The sequence below is a fragment of the Caloenas nicobarica genome, chromosome 2 (assembly GCF_036013445.1).
Source record: "Caloenas nicobarica isolate bCalNic1 chromosome 2, bCalNic1.hap1, whole genome shotgun sequence".
Lineage (NCBI taxonomy): Eukaryota > Metazoa > Chordata > Aves > Columbiformes > Columbidae > Caloenas > Caloenas nicobarica.
Window position 1 is genome coordinate 27,888,904 of NC_088246.1, and position 24,837 is coordinate 27,913,740.

Genomic DNA, 24,837 nt, shown 5'->3' on the forward strand with positions numbered 1-24,837 from the left:
AAAAAAAAACCCCAAACAAAGCAAAACAAACCTGTTAAGATTTTAATGTTGTGCTTTCTAACCTAGCTTTCTGCGATTCATGCAGAATAATATTTGGCGGAAAAGAATATTCCACTTGTGCAGATGGGAGGTGTCTTTCCATAGGAAACGTTGGTTGTTGGACATGGGAGACACAAGCATGGTCCAGCTGTGTTTCATTACCTCAAGTACTGTAACAGATCCCGCTGGTGCTATTAACCTGGATTAATTAACTATTTCATTTTGAAGTGCAGGAAGTGTGTGGCAAGCAACCTAGCTGTGTTCAAAAGCTAGAATATTTTAGCTAAGGAGCAACAGCCAATTTGAACGGACAATAAGAGTTCGTCTGAAGTTTCAGGCATAGGTTGTGCTTTTATGCGATGCTACTATAACTTACAACTCTCAGGATCAAACTAGATCGCTGTAGAAAAACGTTTGTAAATGTGGGTTTGCCTTTTTTGTTGTTGTTGTTGTTGTATGTAACAGACTGTGTATTTTGTTACCAGAAGCTGTAGGCACTAAAGACATTTAATATCTTTAAATGAAGGTAAGCTTTTGTAACCTGCTCACTTACAGAAAGCTTTGTTGCCTCAAGAGAATTTTCCTGGAGTTCTCCATGCACTAGCATGAAATAAAAGTAAATTTAAGTAAATATCTTAGACCCAGAGACTGTGAAGTTTGTTCTCAGCTGTGGGGAAGATAAGGCTGTGTATTGCTCATTCCAGCAGTCACGGCGAAATGTTTATCAGTCATTCCTCCTTTTTGACGATGTTTCACTTTAATGGGGCCCTTCTATGGGTTCTAGAAATTTGGTAGTGAGGGACTTGTTCTGACAAGTATATGAGGAATAAGTGAGAAAATCGTAGCCCTGCAGTGAATGTTTTCATTGTTCTACATGTAAAGTATTAATAATTTAACATAGACTTGGGAAACAGCTGGATCATGGGATCTTACTTCCAGGTGTTAGGATGGTACTTGGCATTTATAAAAGAAAAACAGCTATTTAATTCAGAAATGTAGCCTGAGCTCTCAATTTTTTCAGTTTTCTAATACATATGCCTGCAAGACTGCTTGAAATGCCAATAAACATTGTAGAGATGCTCTCAACACTGTTTAGTCAAAAAAAAGCATGTTAGGGAGACTACAGGGTGTTTCAAAAAGATGGACCCAATTTCCAAACAGCAGTGATTTCAAATTGGGTCCATCTTCTTGAAACACCCTGTACTTCTAAGTATGCTCTTGTTAACACTGGATTTCAGCTCTGAGGTTGTTTTGAACTGTGACCCACGTTCTTTCCCGTTCACTCTTCTTTCCAGGCTCCCTCTGCCCCTGTTCCATTGTGTGCAACACTCCACTTTGGTGGTAAAACTGCAAGCCATGAAGTACGGTCCCTCCTTTCCTTCTTCCCCCAGACATGCTTTTCTTTAAGCTTTGTTTTATTTAGGGAGGTTGAAGCCTCGGGTGCTGGATTCCGCACTGGTACTGACCAAAACTTCATACTCCAGTGTTCCAGTTCTACCTGGGTCTTCTCTGATGTGTCAGAAAGCTCTGGGGATGAGAAAGTGTCAATTCTTTTGCATATTCAGGGTGTTACCTTCTTTGAAAGTGTGATTTGTCTTTTAAACAGAATCCCATTCCTCCCCTCCTTTTTTTTTCCCCTTTCCTTTTTCTGTCAATAGTTTCACCTTCTGCTCTGCGAAGTGCTTTTTGAGGAGGACGTGATACCCAATGGATCTGTCTCATTTTCACGCTCCCAAGTGGCTGGGGCTCACTTCAGGACTGTATGTGAAATGGTACACTGCCTTCAGTAAAATTACTAACTTACAACATGTTTTAAAATCAGCCTAAATTAGTCACTACCAAAGCGAGAGTTGGAACCATGTTTTATCATTTGATACTTAAAACATGTCTCAGTTTGGTAGGATGGACAGGAGGACTGGCTCCAAACTCTAGCAGCCAGTTGTGCTAAAGAAGTATGAAAAATGTTTTCCTTAGAGAAGAGGGAATTCTTCGTAGCAATGTTCTAAAAGGAACGTGAATTTTCCAGCTGTCTGCTAAGCATTCCTACAGTCGTTATCTTATTTTTTACTTTTGCACAAAGAAGTGAACAGTCTTTTGCAAAACTGAGTGGTAACAGAGTTTCAAATTTAGATCTGAGTAGAGATGGGAGTTTCACAGGAATGTTTGTTAGATAAAATGTTGATGTGAGCAGCTTGCTTATTTAAACTCTAAACCTTTACTTGAGTAGGTACCTAAGTTTGCGGTACTGTTCTTCAGCTGTACAGAAGCAAACTATTGCGTGCGTGAACCCATCACTTCGGTATCTTGAAGTCAAAAAGGCTGGCTTACTTCTTTGAATTTCTAACCTGGCTTCCAGGAACTCCTTGCCCTCTTCTGATTTCTTTCCCCTCCTAGGATAAAATCCTGACCCACTGCAAGGAAAGGAGCTCTGTCAGCAACTTCAGTCACCTGAAGAAACCAGATCAGCCTCCTGCTGCTGCTCCTTCCTGGTTCCACCCTGAGTTTTCAGTGTTCCCCGGCAGATCTGGATCCTGCGTGGCCTCAGGTAGACAAGGTCTTCGCTCTTCCTCCTCTGTCTAAGAACCAATCAAAAAGACTTAGAAATTAATGTGCATTAGTATCCTGCACTTTTACAACCTTGGACTGTGATTTTTGTTTTCCTTTCACTGTCCCACGTGAATTCTTAACTAGGACCACCCAGATGTTGTGCTGTTAAGTGTTGCCTTCCTGCTCCCCACCACTGGAGCTGGAGAGTGTAACATTTAAGACAAATGTTAACTTAGGGCCAAATCCCAAGTACTTGGTAGAAATCAAAACAAATAGATATGTCTCTGTAATTATTTTTTTTTAAAGTGTGTATTGTCTTCAACCTCCTAGTTCTACTAAATTTGAGAGTGCAATGACACTGTTAAATGTCCGTTCTCTGGCTATTCTATCTCAAGTGGGGGATGTGGCTGTAAACTGTATCCTTCTCAGATTTGTAGCCCAGGTGAATACTCTGCAGGAGTTAACCATGAATCGTATGAAAATCATGCCTGAGGGTCTGAAATTTTCCCTAGCACAGAACAGTTACTTCACCAGCAGCTTGAACATTTACCATTGGAAACAGTGGGTTCCACATGTTCTGCCGTGGATTCTGTTGACCTCGTAGCTGAAATATGATTAGTGTTTCAAGGACGAGTAGGGTAATCATGGCTAAAACCAGTTTTCAAACACCATTCAGAAAAGCAAATTCTCCTGTTCAGGAGCTGGCAGTGCTTCAATGTGAACAATGAAGACTTTATTCCTATTTGCCAATGTTACCCCATTTTTTAGCAGAGAACAGGCAGTTTGTTTACCCAGATTAGAACATAATTTGTCAGTCTAATCATCAGCATCCTGCTTTTAAAGTATTTCCCTGTCAGCTAGCTTGGGCTTTGTCATCTTCCAAAAGTGCATTTTGTGCATCTTGTTCAGACTCATTCAAGTAAATATTTCTCAAAATGCACTGGCTATGTTTTCATTTTAGGTAACCTTCATGATCTCTAAATGCAGGAGTTGTCTTACCAAACATAGATCTGAACATTCACAAATTCACACCAGTCCCAGAGGGAGAAGTCTCATGCATCAGCTCTGTCTTCTTGCTGTAAAAATATCATTACGAAAGTAGCATTTGGGTCTTTGTAGTCACTGTACAGCTATGAATGTTTTCTTCAGGAGTAAGGCTCTTCTGTTTTACCTCGATGCTAACGTGTACTATTTCCATCACGTGGGGAAAGGACTGTTCTGCTGCAACATGTAAGTGGCTGCAGGCTGTTTGCCCTCCTTCCAATCTTGCATCCTGGTTAACGCACACTGGGTTTTATGGGTGTAAAGGTTCCCTTCTCTCCCTCTGTTCCCGTACAATAGTTGTGCCTATTACTTGATGAACTCGGAGATCATGTTTCCTTGGTACGCAGAGCTAAAAGGTTAACCCTGTTATTGGCACAGTTCCTTTGTTACAAAAGCTTCTGATGTCTGATAGCAGGATCTCAAAGGGTTTTCCCCACATGGAAGTAATAAAGGGTGGCTGCGCTGCCTGCAGCTCCTGTGCCTAACTTAAGCCCAGTGCTTAAGAATTACTTGTAATTCTTAAAAAGCAAATACATAAAGAACAGGAAACAAATGCAACAAGGCAGGAAACACTTTCCCTTGATGTTCAGTTCAGCATTATGCTGATATTTAGCATTTCACTGCTGTTTCACAGATACATCTCTTCCATGTTAGAGGAGGAAGCAAGCTGGTTAAAGAAAGCACAGTTAAAGAAACACAGCCAGCATCCAAAAACTTTACACCAAGACCCACAGGAGGAAATGTCCAAACAAATGCTTGCCAGCCTACGATAACTAGCGGGCAAAGAGAACGCCTGAGGACAGGTGGAGATGAAGACCAAGGTGTGCTACTAGCACGTCCTGAGTGTGAAAGGTCAACATACACCTGAGAGTGAGAACAATCCTGATGCAATGGTCGGAATGAATTTTATATCGCAAATAACTTCTAGATCAGATGTTAATGCTGCCCTCTCCCATTGCGGCCGTTTGATTTAATAGATGCTGCTCTTCCAAAAGCTGGAATGGGCTCTCGTTACAGAACAGGATGCTGCAGAAAACAGTGTAAAATACAGAAAAGTAAAAATATTTCCCTGTGCAACATATATATATATATTTAAGCAATTTAGTGAAATGACGTTTCCAGAATGAAGCCTTGTTCTCAGGGCTGTAAGGTGAGAAAGCTTTACAGAGAACAGGTGTGTTGGGGCACTGCTAGTTTGAGCTGACTGGGGGAGTAGGAGGGTGGTTCAGCTTGTACCTCGGGTTGTGTACAGGAGACGTCATGCTGGGTGCATTGGGGCACCATCCAAAAGCGGAGACCAAAATCTTTACTTCTCTCTGAGACTGCTTACACCTCCATGCATTCTGGCTCACGACCTCTGGAGCTCTTGGATCACCAGGATGAATAATCTGGCTCAGAGCAAAGTCTGCTGCTGTGTTATAGCTTCATCTCCAGCATGACGCATTCGCTGCCTGGCCTCATACTGGAGATACAGGTTGGGATCAAGGGCTCCCATTTGTTATTGCTGCTGTTATACTGAACTGACTTCCCTGGGTGCTTGTGTTTCCAGAAAGCGCTTCCAGGCTTGACATTTATTGCTAGCTGTAAGTTTGCTAGATTCAGCAGTATTGCAATGGTTATAGATGAAGTGGGGTGCTGCAAGGGGATTCATGATGCGATTATGGGGATTATGGGGCTCTTTGGCTTTCCTACCATGGTGTAGTGGATAAGGGCTCTTTTTATAGCTGCCTTCCTACTTCAGTGTAAATAACTTGTAAGACTTGTCCCTGCAATGCACAGTATCTGATTTGCTGAATATCCTGTTTACACAACGTCCAGTTTAAACATCAGTCATAAGACAACTTAAAAATTTGTCAAAGAGAGTGAGGAACGTGACGTAGCTATGGTGGCCAGTAAAAAATGTAATTTTGTGAGATGAATTAAGAGGTGATTTAAAAGTCTTCAAGCAGCTGCTGCTGCTGAACTGAGTTTTGGAAGTTGTTACTTCAATAAGATTTTTGAAAAACCTGTTGATGTCTTGCTATGTTTGTTTTATAGAGGCATTTTGTTGTTTTCCTCCTGGTGGCACTGTAGGATAAAGCTGTGCTCACTTGGGCCCTGTACTGCAGCTGCATCATTTAAGATGCTGGGATTTCTTTTTGCTGACATGACAGGTTCTGGAATGCTTGACTTGGGGACCAGGACAACACCCTTACTCCATGTTAACCTAAAATACTGATGTGGACTTTAACTTATTTTAGGGAACTTTTGTTGGGTGATTTTTTCCTCTCAAAAAGAAAAGTTTCAACCAGTGTATAAATTGTAAACAAATCCAATGCATCGCTGAGCGTGCCAAAAAATATCAAAAAAGCCTGACATACAACTACTAAACTCTCAAGGATCCTGGTCAAAGAATGGCTTTCACTCACACAAGTTCACCTGTATGCTCTAGAATATCCAGCGAGTACTGCAGCTTTTGGTTTACCATATTGTACAGTTCATCCAGAAAAAAAAAATTGAAGATTTTTATTTGCAGACGTGATATTCCCTTCAGGCGGAGCACATTTCTGCCTCTGGCACCACCCTCGTCAGTACATTTTCTGCTTATTACAGCAACTTGTGTATTTTGGCAGCCTGTGCCTCAAGTAACTTATGATCTGGGCAGTTATACAAAGTGCAGTCCCAGTCATAGTTCTCTGAGGGTCATTGCAATGAAAATATTAATTTTCAGACCCAGATCATATATGTGAATCTCATTATGCTGGAATTAATTGGAAAATACAACCTTTCCGGTCAGCAGAAATATATTTTACCTATTAATTTACAATGTAGTTAACACTGATAGAAGCTATCCTTCGAGAAAACATGATGCACTAGGGAGTTGCCCTGGATGAAATAAGTAGCTGAAATTGCCAATTGTGCCATGATGGTAATTCAGAAGAATTACTAGTTCTTTGCTTTCCATGGAAAAATCGCTGCTCCCTGCCCCGCTTGCCACACCGGTGCTGCTGTGCTCAGTGAGCCTGGGGCCAGCAGGCAGCCACCAGGCTGCAAAATCCTGAAATCCTTCTCCAAATCGATGCTTTCCATGCGCTGACCGTCTCTCCCCTGCAGCCCCTCTTCCCCAGCACTGCCACTGAAGGGCACGTACCCAGGCACAGCCTGGGCCTGGGGGTTTTTTGAATTGCTGCTCATTTATTTAGTGCTCTGTCAGTTTAAGTGTACCAAAAGCTTTAAGCTGCTGAGAGAGGAGCACCAGCCCAAATGCTTCCAGCAGCACCTGGGATTAGCTGAGTTTCTAACAATTTTAAAGCTAATCCAAAACTCTTTTGGGGGTTTACTCTCACATTGAACCTTGTGGTTGCCAGATTTATACTTGTCAAAACTCTTATCTACCATTATTTTTACAATAAGAAATGGTTTCCTTTGTGTTCCAGGGTCAACTGTACCAGATGTTGGAGAGATCTCTACTACCATGCCAATAAAATGCAAAAATCTCCCTTTTCCCTCCCTGCCTGGGAGGTTACAGCTGCTGAAAGCAGAGACTGAGACAAGGAAGAGAGCCCATGTGTTCTTCTTGTCTTAGAAATTGCTTTAAAATAGGTCTCACACACTGTTAGAAAGTCTTTATGGATCATGTTTTAGAGCCTCACCCATTTGGCTGAATTTCTACATATTCCTGTTGGGGTGGGGGGGAGGCGAGGAAGAAAAAAAAAAAGTCAAACTAAAGTAGAATTTGTCTCAAAATCTGGGTTTCATTTATGCCTGAAGCTTAAACCTGATTCTGTCCCTACTAAAAGATGTGATAATATTCCTGGAAGGAAGGACACATATTCAAGGCTGTCTCAAGTGAAAATCTAGTAACTATATATAATTTATACTTCATCATCTAGCTACCAAGTATGACAGCTGAGATGTCTGCTTATGTTTGCCTATGTAATTTCAAAACCTGAAATGATTACAAAGGATGATTGATAAGGAGCTGCAAGAGGAATAACAGTAGATAATGGGGATGTCAAATACCTCAGTGCTGGACCTACAGTATCTCATGTGTCAGGAGACCTTAGAAAAGTTGCTCTACCCACAGGTAGAGCTGAGGTGTCCCAGCCCACACACCTGCCCAGGGAGACTTTGGCCCTTTCACTTAGTTGTGGAGGAAGAGGAGTTATTGGTTCTGGCTTTAATAAAATACATTTTTAAAAAATTCATCAAGTTACCCATGAGACCTTGCTTTACGCTATGTGCTGTGAGCTGGTTGCCTTTGCAAGCTTTGGCAGGGTGTGCTGGATCTACAGATGGCACCCAAAGAGCTAAGCAAGCAGCATAGCAAGAAAAGAAAAGCGCAGGAATACTGCGATAAATCTATACTGTCCATAAAATTTTTCTTTTAAAAAAGGTGGATTCTGGTCTCAGTCATGCTATCAGGAAAGTCTTTTTTTTGGTTGGGTTTTTTGTTTGTTTGTTTGTTTTGTTTCTCCAAGGAATGTCTTTGAGAGCAACTTGCAAATGAGGCAACATGGTAATCAGTTTTCTGAGGACGTTTGAAACTGCAGTGCAGGAAATGTTGCGTATCCTCAGTCAATTTAGGGTAAGAGAGAGGAAATTTGAAGATGTGGGAGAAAATGGAGGAGTGCAGACAGCAGGACGGTCAATGAACAGGCAGCATTATTAACCACTCTGAATGGGCCCCAGGGACAGGCAGCGACTAAGCAGGGTTAAGGCAAAAGACGAATTCAATTTGAAAGTTGTTAGCAAGAGACTGGTAGAGCTGCTCAAAATGAAAAGCTGCTGCTGTTCTGTGATGAGCAGATGGGGTACTATTTTCATGTTAATTTTCTTTTCCTTTTGCTTCTGTTAGAAGCAAAGATGTAAGAAAAAAAAATTCACCTTATAATGATTAGTTCTACAGAAAAATGCGCCTCTTATAGTCAACCATATTGAGCTTTTATGGTTTATAGCATTTGTCCTGGTCTAGCAGAAGATTTAAGAATTTCATAATTAAAACATTCTTGCTTTTAAAATTTGCCTGCAATGTAGATAAAAGGTTTGTTTGTTTGCCAATGGAAACCGTAATGCTTTCAGTTAGTAATGATGTTTTAGGATTTTATGTAACTCAATAAAGCAGTGGGTATTTGGCAAGCAGTGCCCTCTCGCTGGTTTCCTGACCCAAGACACTCTTGAGGATGTGGAGCTGGGTAAAGAGAGACAGGAGCCGATGCTGCCAGTCACTGCTGATACAGATTTAGAGAAGAATTGCCATTTCAGCAAGGACTTATGTGCTTTTTCATGGTTTACTAAATATCAGAGCATACGTTCAGAGTCTGCGGTCTGGGGATTCACAGAGAGACCTGAATAGAAAGGGATGCTTATTTTGGAATAATCTGATTTAAACAGCACTCAAAAACCAACCAACCAAACAAACCCAACAAACTTCATAGTCTCCACTTTTGCTTCTTTGCTACAAAAGGTTTAGTCAACCCTACATGGAAGTGGAAAAGCAAGCAGTGACCTTCTGTCACTATTTGTACTTATTACAGCTTGTCAACTTAACCAGAAACGTTTGCACTAAAGATTATAGAAGATGTTATTGCAAACCTATAACTTACCTCTTCACAATTATCCCCACATTCATTATCCCTAGTATTTCTTAGACAAGACCTATCTCTTTATCTGGAGATCTAGAGCTGAACACAACAGCTAATCCCACCCCTGCAGCAACTGCCCAGGCACTGAAGATTAGAACAGATTTGAAAGACCCTGCAAATTCCCAGATGTCCTTGCAATTCCAGTGGACTTTGCTGCTGTGGGTTTCCAAGAGGAGCTAAACCTAAAATATTCCTGGCAGGCGCGAAATGAAGTGGGTCTTGGCACCTGTTACACTCAAGCGATTTTTTTTTTTACAGGTATCCATAAAGTAATCCACAGTAGATTTTAATTGTGCATTTTTTTCATCTTTTCTGTTATGAAATGCCCTTTGTTCAATACCCTCATCTGAATACGTACCTCTATTCCTGTATCTACCTGTATCTACCTACCTTTCCCTCACTCTAGTTATCTCTATCTGTATACATCTCTCTCCGTATATCGCCTTTGTCACCTAAGTGAAACGAAATCAAAATACTGGATTTGAGACCTAGCCTAGGAAAAAAGTCTCTCAATACACCTTTGAAGTTTGACAGTATGTTAACATATTCTAGTATGTTTTAAGTTTTGAATCTACTTTTTCCAGCCAATTTGAAAGCATCATTGTCTCTATCCCTCTTGCTCTTCTTTTTCCCTAAACTTTGTGTTTATTCCTCTCTTGTTTTAGACATCTGTTCACTATTAAAGGTCGCCAGCCATAGATATTCTTGGTATGATGGCACTGGTTTTACTACTGAACAGTAGTTTGATTCTCTCCATGATCTTTTTGTGCTACCAGTAGGCAGTTTATCTGCTTGAAAACTTTTACTTGACCTTTTATTTTATTTGCTGCTTACATCCAGCTTTATATGTAGCTGATTTTGTTTATCACTAGAGTATGTCTACAGCATTTGTAATATACTTTGAAGCAACTTATTTTTCTGAGGTAAAAAGCCCTAACAGACTTCTAAAAGTTTTGTCAAATTTTGCTTTCTGATATTTTTTTTTTCCTGTGAAATGAAACTAGTTCTCGATTTCAACAGCTTGACCTTTGTTCTACACCAAGTCCCTTCATTTTCAGGATATCACAGGACACATAGCACAAGGTAATGACCTTGAGTTTTACTGCTCCATGTCAAACAGAAATTAATTGTGCCCTCAGGGTTTTTTTGAGTGATCATCATATAAGTTCTGAGTATAATAAGAGCAAGATTTTTTGAGGGGGATGCTGTCATTTTTTTTCTTTTCTAATTCGAAACTCACTAACAAGCCCAGATTTTTGGAAAAAATATATTAAAACTTTGAAACTGTACTTTGGGTAAATCTTTCCACAGAATGAAGTTTGCATCCCATCTGCTGTGAACAAGTTCATTTTGCATTGTAGATGCTATAATTTGCTTACAAGGGGGCTGGAAATTGGGCACGCAATCGTTCAAACAGCCTGTGTAGATACTAGTTATTTGTTTGCAAAGAAATAACAACGCAGGACTCTTTATCAGGTATTGCTTTCCATTTTAATCACGTACTCATAATTTTCAGTTTTAATGATACATTCATATAGGATTATGGCTAAAAGTAGAAAACATACATGCAAACATTTACATGCATCTTTCAGTGCTTTTCCCTTTTTTAATTTAATAGCATATATTAGAGTGATTTTTTTGTTTTGTTTTGTGTAACACAGAGGCCCTGAGAAATTGAAATGTATTGACTAGCCTGAAGGATGTGAAGAATCCTGGTTTTAATTCTGAATGAAGGTCCTACCTTTATAATTAATTGAAAATATTACATTGATGTTAATCCATATGTGCTTCAATGCAGAGGGGGACCCTCTAACCCTCTAATTACATATAGCTGTGGTATGTACACTCCAAAGAGGTACTCTAATTAATGGAAATCTTAATTTATGTCTCTAAATGCTCTATTAAGAGTCCTAATTTCAGGAACCATTTACTCTTGTTTAAAACTAGAGCATATTTTTTTTCTTCCAAGAGAATAAGAGACCTCTGCCATTAAATGTTGAATGTAAACACTTTTGACATTTTAATTGTAAAAATAGAATTTCATCATGTAGTAGTAACAAATCAATACAAATTTGGAGGGAAAAGTTATGTTTCCGTGTGTGTATGTGTGATTGTAAGTTATTGCTATGGTGTTGCAGATAACATAGGTTATACAGCAATCTAGTTAATGTGAATACCATAGTGGGGAAAGCAGTAGAGCATGGTAGTAATATATTTATGTTAACATATAATTTTGGATTCTTCTCAGTCATTTCTTCCTCAATACACATGAACTTCCAGCTTTAAAAGCTGCCAACAGCAGTCATTTCTAGAAGAAATAAGGAATTGATTAATTTTCCTGAAATTTTTTAAAAAACAACACACTGCAGTTCAATGGAATTTTCCTGTACTGAAAGATGAAATAAAGTATTTCATACAATTTCTTGGGATGAGCTCTGTGGCTTCTGTAAAGGAAGTTACGCACTGCTGATCAGCATGCTCTGAAGTCCGTGTCTCACCGAGCATGTGGAACTAAGGCAGTTTGTACAGTCCGCTTGGATTTCAAAAACGTAAGGTCCCTCCCCAAAGGAAGGTTATACTGATTTGAGATGGATAGTATTCTAATTTATAATGGTGAGAAGAGGAAAACAAAGGAAAGGGCATAAATGGTCAGTGGAAAGAAGTCACTGGAGGATGTATGCTATAGTCTGTCCTACTCAATACAGCTGTAAGTGATCTAGGGAAGGGAGTAAAAAGTGAGGTGACAAAGTTTGTGACAATACTGTGTTACTCCGAAGAGTAAAGAAAAGCAGTGACTGCAAGAATTACAGAAGGACCTTGTGATATTGATGGCGTAGGCTGCGAGTGGCAAAGGAAAACTGAGTTTTGATATGTGTGAAATAATAAATGAGGGGAAAAATGATCCTAAATTTACATTTAATATGATGGGTTCTCAGCTTATCCTATAGATGAGTTCTTGGATTTACAATCTGTGAAAATACCAGCTTCAATCTCAGTAATGGTAAAAAAATCAAATACAATGTTAGAAACTGTAAGGTAAGGAATAGAGAAGAAAGTAGAATACCTCACTGTGTCTAAATATATGACCACCAAGTGTGCTTCTGATCTCACCATCTCAAAAAGTTTCAGAGAAACATATCCAGGTTGATCAAAGTTATAATATATGATGTGATAAGTATGCATTGTATGGGAGCCATTTAAATAACCTCAATCTTTTTAGCCTGGAAAAGAGGTGATTAAAGGAGGACCTGATGGAGATAACTTACTTATTCATCAATCAACGCAGGTTTCTCGACATTCTTTTTCTGTTTCAAATCTATTGTTGGTACCATTACAACCTCCGTACCAGAACTGGCCACAAGAATTGGCATTCTTGTCGTAATACCATTTCACCACGTAGTCCAAACAATCCCCTGGTTTCATAGGTTCCAAGCACCTTGGATCTGAAAGTGTGTCAGTACAAGTTAGCTTGGGATCTGCAGATAAGTTACATTATCCTAGAAGTGCCTCATTCAGTAAGAAGAGCACCCCTTTCTTTCCTTGTAGTACCTGAGAGTACATATGCTCCTCTCAAATTTGTACCCAAATTCCATGTTTATTAATGAGTTCCCTGAACAGGTCTAAACAAATACAAGAACAGTTTGAAAAGAGACTGCCTGAATCCTGATGTAAGAACCAAGCTGCTATTTAAATACCTAAGCACACAATTGGTACATAGAGGTTGTTTGTCATCTTGGTTTGAAACTTTGGTTCTCGCTGTGTGTGATGTCCACAGCCAGAACACCCAGAACAACAACAGTAGTAAAATCTAGTAACTGTTTTTGGGGAGGGAGTGAGGTTTGCTGGTTGGCTGGTTTTGGTGCAGACTGGCTACCCAATATCTGAGGACAGTACTTACCTTTTTGGGTTGTTGCTACCCGTGTTTGCAACACCGTTATGTGGCGATCTTCAGCAGCAGTGACATTGAACACAGGATTGACAGTGGGATTCTGAGGTCTGATTTCAGGTATGTCATAAAGTGGGGGAACTCTTGATTCTCTGGGAGCAGAGGTGGCCGCAGCGTGATCCTGAGCAGATGGCAGCAGCTCAGTATATCTGCTCTGTGGTGGACTAAGCTGCAAAAGGAGTAAAAAATCTTATAACTTAAAATTCCGTCTGGGCTCAGGTGCTAAGAGAAAAAAATTGAGACAATTATGTAGGAAACTATTGCTAATTAATGTGTGAAAAAAATACCACTAACAGCAGGTGGGTTCAGACCTCCTTCTAGTGATTACTCAGGATGTGGCCATAATTTAAACAAATGCATTTTCTGATGCTGTGACCTGAATGGAAAGGCAAAGTTATGCCTTCTGTTTAGTCACTAGGCAAAATTAATTCAGCTGAAGCAAAATTTCAGTTGCTACTTAGTCTGTAATATAAATAAAACAAAAAATTGAAGAAACTCTGGTGTAAGTCAGTGCTTCTTAACATCTAGTACACTCACTGGGAATGATCTGACATCTTCAGTCTGTCAAGAAATGGTAAATGACAGGCAGGAGGAACAGGGAACTTGTTATTGATAGAGAAACACAGGTACATTATGCTTCTCCAAAGATCTTTTTTTGAATTCAAACAAAGACACACATCTTTTAAAAACATTTGATAACTGTTACTTCTTTACTTACCGGGTAACCAATTCCTTCTGTAGGAAGCGTATAAACCTCTGAAGTAGCCACTTCAGGTAACTGGCTATTAGTAACTTCACTGGCAATTTCAGATTCTGGACTTGGAGATAAACCGTTATCTTTTCTCATGTAGACTTCGGACACATTGTCACAGATTTTTGTGATCAGTTTATTTTCAAGAGCTAAAGAGGTTAACAAAATGATGAAATTTAATAAGGGTAATCAAGAAAAGTCATAATGATTCACCACAAGCTTCTAGTGCAGTATTAACCCTAAATCTTCAATGATAGTGACTCGTGAAAGACCATCTTCTAAAGTTATATCAAGATGCAAATGAGAAGTAAGAAAGTAATGCCCTCTGATTTTAAGGCCCTTTTGTTTAAGAAGATACAGATAAAAATACCAAGTCATAGCTCAACAGCGAGGGAAAAAAAAAACCCAAAATTGAGTGAAGGCATGAAAGTGTTTACATGTAGGAAGGAAAAAGAAAAACTGGGTGACACATTCTATTTATTTGCACAAAAAATTCAGTGACTGGGAATACTTTTATGATGAATGCTGGAGCCTGAGTCAGAGCCCTATGTTTAACCCTAGCTGGGACCAGAACTGTAGCTTGGGCTCAGTTCTCACTGTTAATACCTTAAACCCACACTTAACTCCATCCACAGGCTCAGCAAAATTTTTGCTCAGGACAAATATACTTCATAGGGCTAGTCTGCAGTTAATCTAGATCAATACACTTTTCTTCACAGGTCATTGTAAGTTTCCTTTGGATTTTCTCCTGATTCCAGCTCCGGCCACACCATTTTTTAAGCCACAGTTTGAAATAGACAATGTCCTATTAGACCCCACTCCCTTGTGTGTTGCTCCACCACCTTTTCCCTAGAATCAGGATGAAAGCATAGGTTTCCTTATGGCCTTCAGTAAAAAAAAAAAAAATACAAACAAGAGAGTGCTTGTAAGTGATAGTGAAGGGACTTAAGATTGACAACAGCCATATGAAAGAGAGAGAGACTGAAATGTTGCACTAAGGTGGAAAAAACTCTGCATTTCTCTGGGATGAAACCATGGTGAAGCACAAAAGGACTGCGAGGGAAGACTGATGCAAACCCTCACAAAAGAGAAGTGCCCCAAAGAAGGCCTCGGCTTGGAAAACTGGTGTGCATTGTGTTTGTTTCTGCAAGAGGTAAAAATTTGGCAAAGGTTTTATCTGGCCATAGAAATGAGGAACAAAAGAAAGAGCTGCATCGAAAAGAGAAACCTAAGCTGCCATTCAGCAGGCTGCCTTGCCCTGCTATGGAAAAGTCTAGATTCTCTTACACACCTATGTCAAATTTCCCCTTCAAACATTGTTTCTTTTACCTGAAAGTGTCATGAAGTCATCTATCTGGTAAACATGTTCGTCATCAGGGTCTGTTGCAATGAGCTGCATTTCTTTCAGAAAATCATCATAATGAAGATCAGTCCTTTGAACAATGCCAATGACAAATATCTCGATATTTGTAGCATGGGCCTCCCTTATTACAGTATCCAGTTGTACTTTATCGCGAGTGTCCGCTTGTCCATCTGTTATAACAACAGCCACTTTTCTTACTGCTGGGCGCGCTGCCTGAAATAACTGAATGGATTCTTGGATAGCAGAAGCCGTGTACGTGCCTTCTCCTAAGTAGGGCATTTTATCAACAGCGGATTTCAGGTGCTCTTTGGTTGTGTATTGCTTCAGAGAAGACACCAACTCCACCTTATGGCTGAAGTTGACAATGCCAATGCGGGCTGTAGCATGGTTGGCCGATACCTGGTCAATGACTGTTTTCATAAAAGTTTTGATAATATTGAAGTTATCCGGTCCAACGCTTTCTGAACTGTCAATGACAAAGACTAGTTCCAGTGGTGTTACTCTACATCTGATACCACAACCTAGAAGAACAAATATTTCAGACATTTTATGAGAAACCGTATGTCAGATTTATAGTCAGTTAAAGGTCAAATAACGAATTAATTTATGGTTACTGATACTGATAAATAGAAACAAGAGCTGGACATTACTTCCAGCATAGATCTGGGAACATAGTGAGCATCGTTTTCACATCAGTATCTTTACACACAAACATGCAGCGGACAAATCCACATAATCAATGTAAATTCAGTGTGTTTTATTAGAACTATTTTTTTTCCATACTGGAATGCTTACCACATATTTCATTGATAAGCCTGATAACTTCTTCCCTCTGAAAAAGAATATGTATTAATTTGCTGTGTGCTCTAGTTTTAAGGTTGCTGACATCTATTTAGTTATTTATTTATTTACAAATTGCAGCCAATGCAATGCCCCTTAAACAATCTTGTGTAACATCACATTATTTTTAAATATTTACCCAAATAAACTACCTTTTAAATTAGTTCATTTACAAACTTACCGAAAGACCAGGTTCGCCTTTTTTTCCCCAAATTCCCTGAAAACAGGTAGAGTGAGACAATTAACAAAAGCCAAATTTGTCTAATTTCTATTGTGTAAAATTAAGTAATATGAAAACATGTTTTACCTTTGGTCCTGGAGGTCCTGGGTCTCCAATCTCTCCTTTGGCACCTTTGCTCCCTGGATCACCTTTATCTCCATAGTCTCCCTAATTTAAAACAACCTTATTAAACACAATCAGTAACTCCAGTTTTGTTGACAGTCAGAGCTGGAGTTATGGTTTAATAAGCTTTTAAGATAAATTTTCTCTCTTTTTTCTTTTTTTGGTGTGTGTGCTGGTTTATCTTGTATGTATTATGAAGACAATATCTGAAAGCAGACTCTCAGACTCCCAGATAAAGCAATAATAGTGGGCATTTACCTTGCTAGGTATATAGGGCAATGTCTTTGCCTTCTATTTATCTTCAGAGACTTGCCACACCAAACAACTGATAAAGAACAAAAAATTATCTATTTTCCCTTACCACAAACTCAGGATTTACCTTTGGTCCAGGAAGGCCAATTCCTATTGATCCCTTTAAGCCAGGAAAACCTTGATTTCCTTTTTCTCCCTGAACAGAATATGGAAAGTAAGTTTAACTAAAAATTAAAGTAAAATCTATGCTGTATGTATTCACTTCATAACATTTTGCATCATAGAGAAAGCCAGATGTTTGTATTATGCAATGAAACACATTATTTTCAAGACAGCAGCTGTCTGAAGCTGGAGAAATAAGCAATTTGGTCTGATTCAGAACACACATGAAGCCTTTATAAAGTATATAATGAAGAAATTATTTCTGATTAATTAAATGAAATATTGTTATTTCACTGAAACAGATGAAAGACAAAAGTAACCTCAGTGAGGCTCAGACAGTTATTCATCCAGTCTGCAAGCAGTAAAACAAGGTCCAACACAAAGCTCTAGAAATACACACCCAGAATCTCTTCAGGGTTGATTTAGTTTTTCTGGCCTTAAGCAAATAAAAAGACATCTCTGCTTTTCACACTGTGGAGAGCAGAACATCTTTCTGCTGGTACTTCAGCAGACAGTATCAGTCCAGCTACCAAGTTTGAAGTTGTTTATGATGATTGTTCTCCATGCCCACCTGCACGCACACAGATTTGAGAAGCATGTTCATTCCAGCAGTGTGGACACACAACATGTGGGCGTAAAACACAACTGTTATAAAGTAGGTATAGAAAATCCGTCACAGCATCTGGCTTCCAGAAACTGTCCTGTTTCATTTAATATGATAACGCGATATGGTTTTTGTATCAACTGCTGTATACATTTTAAACACAGCTAGAGGGAATTATATGCCCTGGTATATAAATGCTTCACCATAATTCACATTACATACATAATTCACATAACAGTAGTGCTGGTGCAGATACCAAAACCAGCTCCAGGAGCAGTCATCACCTGTACCAAACCTAGCCTATGAGATGCAAGTACAAGCTTAGTTTTATTTTTTCAGTCCAGAGCTCTCAGAATGTCTCACTAAAGCATCTTTTACTAATATTCCTTCCCCACTAGGGTTATCACACAACTTCCAATTAACACCTTTGCAGATCTGCAGAGCACATATGTATAAACCAGAATTACGATATGCTGTGTATTCCAGTGATCCTTCCCTAATAATAAATGTCAGATCCAACACAACCAACATTTACTGCTGCTTTTTGTTACAGCCCATTTGACATTGTTAGGATGGCCCTCAGGCCATGAAAACTGAATCAGACCTACTGTTCTAAAAAATGTTGTACCTGTACAGCTGACATTTCTCACAGGCACACATGTGAGTTTTATCCTTTAAATGTCAACTGTGGAACCAAATTTTGCTTCCTCTACTTGTGCAATCAATCAACACAAGAAGGATTTAGCATATTAATAGATACCATAAATGAACTTTTAGTAAAAACCAACAACTATGCTGTATTAATTTAAAAATATGTTGCTCTCCCAGTTCAATCCACTTACATGATTAAATTCAAACCTGACCATCAATCTTATCATAAAAACCAAAGTGGTATGCATGTAATAATGCATACCCTTGGATTCCTGACCCTAATATCCTGCTAGATTACTGATCAATAAGCAGACTTCTATGTAAAAATGTCATTCTATGAACTAAACGCAGATCTGAGAATGTCTAGACTGTGGTTTTGAAAGGAAACCAAGCATAAAAAAGAAAACCTGTGAAAGTAGCTATTGACATAAAGTTACTCAAAAACCATCTCATTTTTGACATTCCGTTCGTACCATATACAGACTAAGCTTTATGTATGTATATATTAAAAAAATACTTTGAGTGATAGTTCAAACCCAGGAGCATAGTATTTTTAAGCTGATGAGCAGTGACCATAAAGAAAAAAGCCTGACATGGCTGTGAAGAGATGGAAAGACAGAAGAGACAGAAGCTCAGCGAGCATCAGTGTATGGAGGAAACTGGTACTACAGAGAAAGACAGTTGCCAAAGTTGTTCAGAAAGAAATTTTTCCTAAGAATTATATAAAAATAATAATAATTTTAAAAAGTGATTCTTAAGGGAAGAAAATTTAAATGACAAGACTGTAACTACGCAACTTGTGGAACACTGTAGAAACAACACCAGCTGAGTTTGATCCACCACATATTACAGCTTTGTTTTCAAACCCAAAGATTCCACAGCCAGAACCCATGTCACTTCCCTACATCCCTAAATTCCACATCCTTACACTACAAACACACCTTTGTCTGACAGCGCATGTCAGTGGACCATGTTCTTTCACTAGAAAACTTGCATGATGAAATTGAATTATTTGCAATTCTAAAACATGCTTTAGATATTTATTCATAGCAGTGCAAAAATAACATCCAAAACTGTGTGCGTATCTATATATATAGAGAGAGAGACAGAGAGAGAGATGTACATGTACACACTGAGTGTATTTTGAATAACCTTCCTCTTTCTTCAGGAACAGAAAAGATATTACATAATCTATATATTTTTTCATGTATCATCAGACGCATTTGATTGCTGAAACATTTCTGTTCAGAATGGCAATTGCACTTTTATAAATAACCTCACACACCCATAGTATTAACAAATATATATCCTGAGTATTAGGTTCTGGAAACACATAAGAAATGTCAGTTAAAGCCAGGAAGGAAATAGTTTTCCTATATGATAAAGCCATACAGGGATGGCAGAAATTTTTCTATTTTCCATAAAAATAGAGCTAAGAGCCTTCAGAGATTCAGAAAACAAAGGAAGAAAAGAAAATAAGAAGTTCCTTATGCCCTCACATTAAAATACATAATAGCTTTGTGGTTACTGATAACAATTAATACAGAAGAAAACTGCAAATAGATCAGAACCAAAGGTCTACACAGTCATGACTCAAACTGTGCAGAGATCTCTGTCCAGCAAAGTCCTGAGATGAGATAAATCAGAATCTGTTAAAGAGAGTTATACAAGAAGGAGAAAAGAAAGACCACGGTAAAGTATGTTTTTATGCTATGAAACACCTCATAGTGAAAAAAGGAAGGTCTCTCTGCAGTATAAAAAGGGAAATGATTAAACATGAATATAAAAATAGAAGACATTGAAGCTGAAATCAGAGTGAGTACTGAACAAAACAAATTCAGAAGGAATCTGTGCTTTTCTGGTAAAGCTTGTACGAAGTAATTCCACACTGAACCAAAGAAAGGTTCTCCTCTGAAACATTTTGCCAACAAGGTACATTTTAATGATTTGTTGTTGTTTCAGCATGCTACTGTTTTCCAATGAAAACCTATTTTGTCAAGGAATTCCCTGGTGGCTTTAGTGTCTCCAGCCAACTGCAGTCTGGGGAGGCATCCTTCCTAACCCAACAAAACCAGTGCCCCCATTACTGAATCATTGGTGCTCTGACAGCCTAGAGCTGGAGAGCTGAGCACAGTCCTGATACAGGGAAAGAATCATATGCTCAACTTCAAGCACACTGATTTAAGAGAAATAGGAGAAACTTGGGTTGCTCTCTACTAATGCCTCCAGTTTTAATAATTTTCTTCCACATATTTATGACAAAGCAATTTATTAACTTTGAATGTTCAAAATATGTTACTATGTTTGTATTTCTCCTTATGAGGAGAGAAGTTGTAATTATGGCTGGAACCGGGTGATTAAAAACCTGATGAAGAGTATGTGGGAGACTGGCTAATTTCTTTTATATTCCTATGACTGTTGTTTGACTTATTTTGACATGATAGAACTCTGTTACTGTCTTCTACAAGGTCATCCAGAGAAAACCCTGGATGTTTTCATTGGAGTGTCCTTTAATTCTGAGTAAATCACTAAGATGTGGCAGAGGTTAGACTTTTTTTCCGGGCTAAATATATTTGTAATGGCAAGAATAATAGGAGAGCAATTGGGTGCCAACAATACTGAAAACTCAAGAGTCAAATTAAATATTACATACCTTATGAACAAGAAATGTAAATATACAATGAAAATTTGTAGGAGTTCACTGACTCAGTGGCAAAGAGAAAAACAGACAATGAATCTCCTTAAGAGACACTTTTGAAAAGACACTGGACAGATCTCACATTAAACTGGATTACCTTGCTTCCTTGGATGCTGTTGCCAGGAGGTCCCGGTGGACCAGGCAAGCCTTTCTGTCCCATGATACCCTGTAACAGTCAGTGGGGCACAAAAAGAAGAATTAGGCAGTAAACTCTATTCCTGATAACACTAAGAAAGTAATCTCAAAGTCACTGCGAGCAAAAAGTAAAACCATGTCAAAGACCGTAGTTCTGATTCTTCTTTGGTTAATGGTCTCTCACTGTGGGTCTTTGCAAATTCTTCGCAAATTCCCAGGAAAGCCAAGGAACGAGAAAGCTGAAAATAATTAAAGAATAAAATTTGCCCGTGAAAGTGATACATCCTGAGAAAATATTCATGCTCTGTTGCTTATTGCATTTCTGTAACAGGGTGGTAATAGAAATGTTTCTCCATTCACATACTGGTTTATTCAAAATGGCAGTGGAGACTTCTGTTAATTTCTGCTAAGGAAATCACACAAAAAGTTACTGAGGTGTATCTATTTTTAACTTAAGTAGAGAAATATACACAATTTCTCCTAATTGCCTTTGTAAAAATGATTGATGAATACACCTATAATAAAGAAATCCAAGCATACATTGAATTTCTTTTCTTACCAGCATGTCTTTTTTGAACTATAAATCACTTTAGTGGAGGGAGAAAAAAAATGCTTAGATGTTATATGCTGGCTGCTTATAGAATTGACCTTTTTGTTTTCATTGTTTTTTTTCCTAATTAAATTAATTGGATTCAATTTCATTGAGCAAAAATTACAAGCATAAAATTCACATTTAACATATTTTCCACCTCAAAAGAATCTCTTGGAAACAAAATAGATATAAACGGAAGAATTCATCATTTAACTAATTTATCAGCCTGGTAGTTCTGTTCAATTTCCAGCTGTAATCTCATAAAGCTTAGCTGCAAATGCAATTTTCATCTGGTCAGTATTGCTTCCTAATCTGGTTGTAGAAGTGTATGTTCAGTTCCCATGTTTTTATGCTTGATTTCTCCTGCACTTACACCAATATAAATCAATAACTGATGAAGACGTTTCTGTGTCCGAGAGATCAGAGTCTGGCAGCCAGCATCACAAAGGGCACAAAAGCTTCAACATGGCATCGTACCAACCTTAGGTCCAACTGTTCCACTTCCCCGTGGCCCAGGGGGCCCAGGATAACCTCTCATTCCACGGTCTCCCTGAAAATATTCACAGAAATGCCAGTTATTCATCACCTATTAACTGTTAACATCTTTCATCCACTTACAAAGCGGTCAAACTACTGAGTTTAAAAAACAAACCAAACAAATGTTACATACATAAACATAGATAGATATTTTTAAAAGCCCCAAATGCAGGCACCCACATTATTTAAGCTCTAGGCGAAGAACATTATTCCTCAGGCAACGGTCCATGTGATCAAAATCGCCAGCAGAGTAACGACTCTAATTTGCAAACCTATTAGCTACAGAAGAAAAAGAAAAGCAAACTCATTTGCAAACAACACTATTTTTCCATCATGTTCTGCAGGGGCTTGCCAGGATGGACAGGGAGCTTTCTCGTGGGACACAACAGAGATCATGCCCTTTACTGATACTGTGCTTGCTCTGAAACTAGAAACATTTAATTTCCAGAACTGTCGAACTAATGTGTTTAGGAAAACTAAATGAATTTTAATAGCATTGATACAGAAAAGAACAGCCCTTTCCTGTTTTCTTAAAAAGCTTTAATGCATATATGCTTAGCTTGATTTCTTGAGGAAATGAGGCTTCCGTGGTATTCAGCCTGTGTTTCTGCTTGTCTGTGTTAGTCCTCTTTTTTTCTCCTACTATATTCTGAATTCATCAGTTGATTTCAGCCAAATTCATCAGAAATGTAGAGGCCTCAAGCATATTATTTTTTGACAGATCTGATGATAATTGGATGCTGGGTAAAGAGCAGAGATTCCATTTATGCTTTTAGTGAGAAAAAAACTACAAACAAACAAACCAACGAACAAACAGACAAACCCAGCAAAGGACATGGGGCTTGGGGGACATTACTGGTAAGGGTAAGTAAGGCACAGGGACATGAGGCAGTTTTGTTTTCCTCAGCCCATAATTGTACAAATGACGGAATAGGCATCCATTCAGCACGTGATCACTAGAAAACTCCCATCAGTTTGAAAAGAAAAAAGAAATCTATAATTGGTAAGTTATAGATGCAAAAAATTCTGGATCGGGTTTAGCAAATGTATCTAAACCTATGCCTGTGCAGGCAAGTACAAAAGAAAGAAATGCTCTGATAAGCTATTGATCATCCGATATATTAATAACAGAGCCAAAAAGAAATTGTATTTCTTGACAAAATGAAAAAAATCATTATAAAAATGCTTAATTGTACTTGTTTTTGCACTCAGAAAAGCTGTAGAATGGCTGAGCCTGCAGAGGGAGCATTCTAACTAGGAGAGAGGTGCAAGCATGTATTACACAAATCACAGATGACACTCGGAGTTGTGGCAGGAGAAAAGAAACAACATATCAAACTGATTAAAAAGGAAGGAAACAAAAGTACAAGATCTTTTACTGACTTCCTTTACTTTCCAGGACGAATGTGTGCAGTCATTATAACAATTGCTTTGAGGTGAAATGCCCAAGGTTCAGTCTCTAGCAAGAGACCACTCCAATCCATTTTTTTTTTTACATGGCTATGAGACTCTCATGTTAAGTCCTGACATATGCGCTATTTACATAAAGATATATTATGGCCCAAACTATGCTCAGGTTTGATGGATATGGAGAGGTGGGAACTCAATACAAAGGCGAAGGCTGAGATTGAGCTTATAATGCTTTCCTTCTTGATGTAACATTTGGCTTCTGAATTTATTTTCAATTTCTCTTTCTTCCAAAGCACTGGAGTCTGGCCAGCTTGAGTCAGGACATAGGCACGGTACATGGATGCTCTTAGCTCTAACTTGTTGTGTCAAGCTCATTGGGTAAAATCGATTGCCATGTTCAGTCGGAAGGGAGTTTCTCCCTCGGATTTGATCAGAGAGGGGAGTTTATTGTTCCTTTCTGGTCTGGTCTGTAAAAGGGAACTAAAGAGAGGGCTGTTCTCATGAGTAGTGTTCTACCTCATATGACCTGAGGCTTTTACATCACGCCTTCCCTCCTAATGCAAAGAGCCAATATGTTGGCAATACCCTTGAACATGAACATACCCAAAAATTCTGTCTATAAACTCTTAAAGATTACAATCGTAAGTACTTAAAGATTGTAGCATTTAAGTCTGGTACATAATGCTGTGAAATGTCCCTCTGCAGTGGGATGAACAGTAGATATTCTTGATCGTTTAAAACCTTTCTGGTTTCTCAGTTCCTCCTGCAATGCATTTTCTTACAATTAGCTTGAGACTGTCATATTACTAGGAAATACTGAGAGTCCAGGCAAATGTAGTCATCTTCCTATTTAGTACCATCTGTTATCAAAGGAATAATTATTGGTCCTCAATGTCCTTGCGAACCATAATAAAACCTTAAGCTGTTTGTAGGAGCTTCATGAGCAGAAGTTGCACAGACCAGTCCAAGCTTTCCCTGCCCAAGCCTCCTTCTGAACCTGACAGAGGTGCCAGAGCTAAGAGGTGGATGTACAGATAAGACTTTACATTACAAGGTTTTTTAGGAGATCCTGGGCTGCTGTGGCCTGTGAAACAGCCTGTAAGCCGCTGTGATGGAAGGCAGGTTACCAAACAAGTAAATGATTCCTTATGGCCCAGTATCCAATATACCCACAACCTACTTTTAGACCAGCCCTGACCAAAAAGAGTGTAAGGGTGACTTGAAGTCATCTGTGTCTTCCTCCCATGGGTAACACATTCTTACACAGGGTCGTTGCAGGTGAAGGATTGAATTTTAGCC

At 38.8% G+C, this 24,837-nt stretch overlaps 1 protein-coding gene across 3 annotated transcripts in view; it reads right to left on the reverse strand.

Annotated features, from left to right (window-relative positions):
• Window positions 1-10,722: 10,722 nt before the first annotated feature.
• COL28A1 (collagen type XXVIII alpha 1 chain) overlaps window positions 10,723-24,837 on the reverse strand; it is a 58,623-nt gene continuing 44,508 nt past the window's right edge. For all 3 annotated transcript variants that reach the window (XM_065629095.1, XM_065629096.1, XM_065629094.1), the window contains 11 exons: window positions 22,073-22,141; window positions 20,962-21,030; window positions 16,877-16,945; window positions 16,462-16,542; window positions 16,336-16,371; window positions 16,110-16,146; window positions 15,281-15,835; window positions 13,919-14,100; window positions 13,153-13,369; window positions 12,521-12,697; window positions 10,723-11,562 (listed from right to left, as the gene is read on the reverse strand). In XM_065629095.1, the coding sequence (XP_065485167.1) occupies window positions 12,528-12,697; window positions 13,153-13,369; window positions 13,919-14,100; window positions 15,281-15,835; window positions 16,110-16,146; window positions 16,336-16,371; window positions 16,462-16,542; window positions 16,877-16,945; window positions 20,962-21,030; window positions 22,073-22,141 (1,485 nt within the window). In that variant the 3' untranslated portion in view covers window positions 10,723-11,562; window positions 12,521-12,527. The remainder of the gene's footprint in view (window positions 11,563-12,520; window positions 12,698-13,152; window positions 13,370-13,918; window positions 14,101-15,280; window positions 15,836-16,109; window positions 16,147-16,335; window positions 16,372-16,461; window positions 16,543-16,876; window positions 16,946-20,961; window positions 21,031-22,072; window positions 22,142-24,837) is intronic.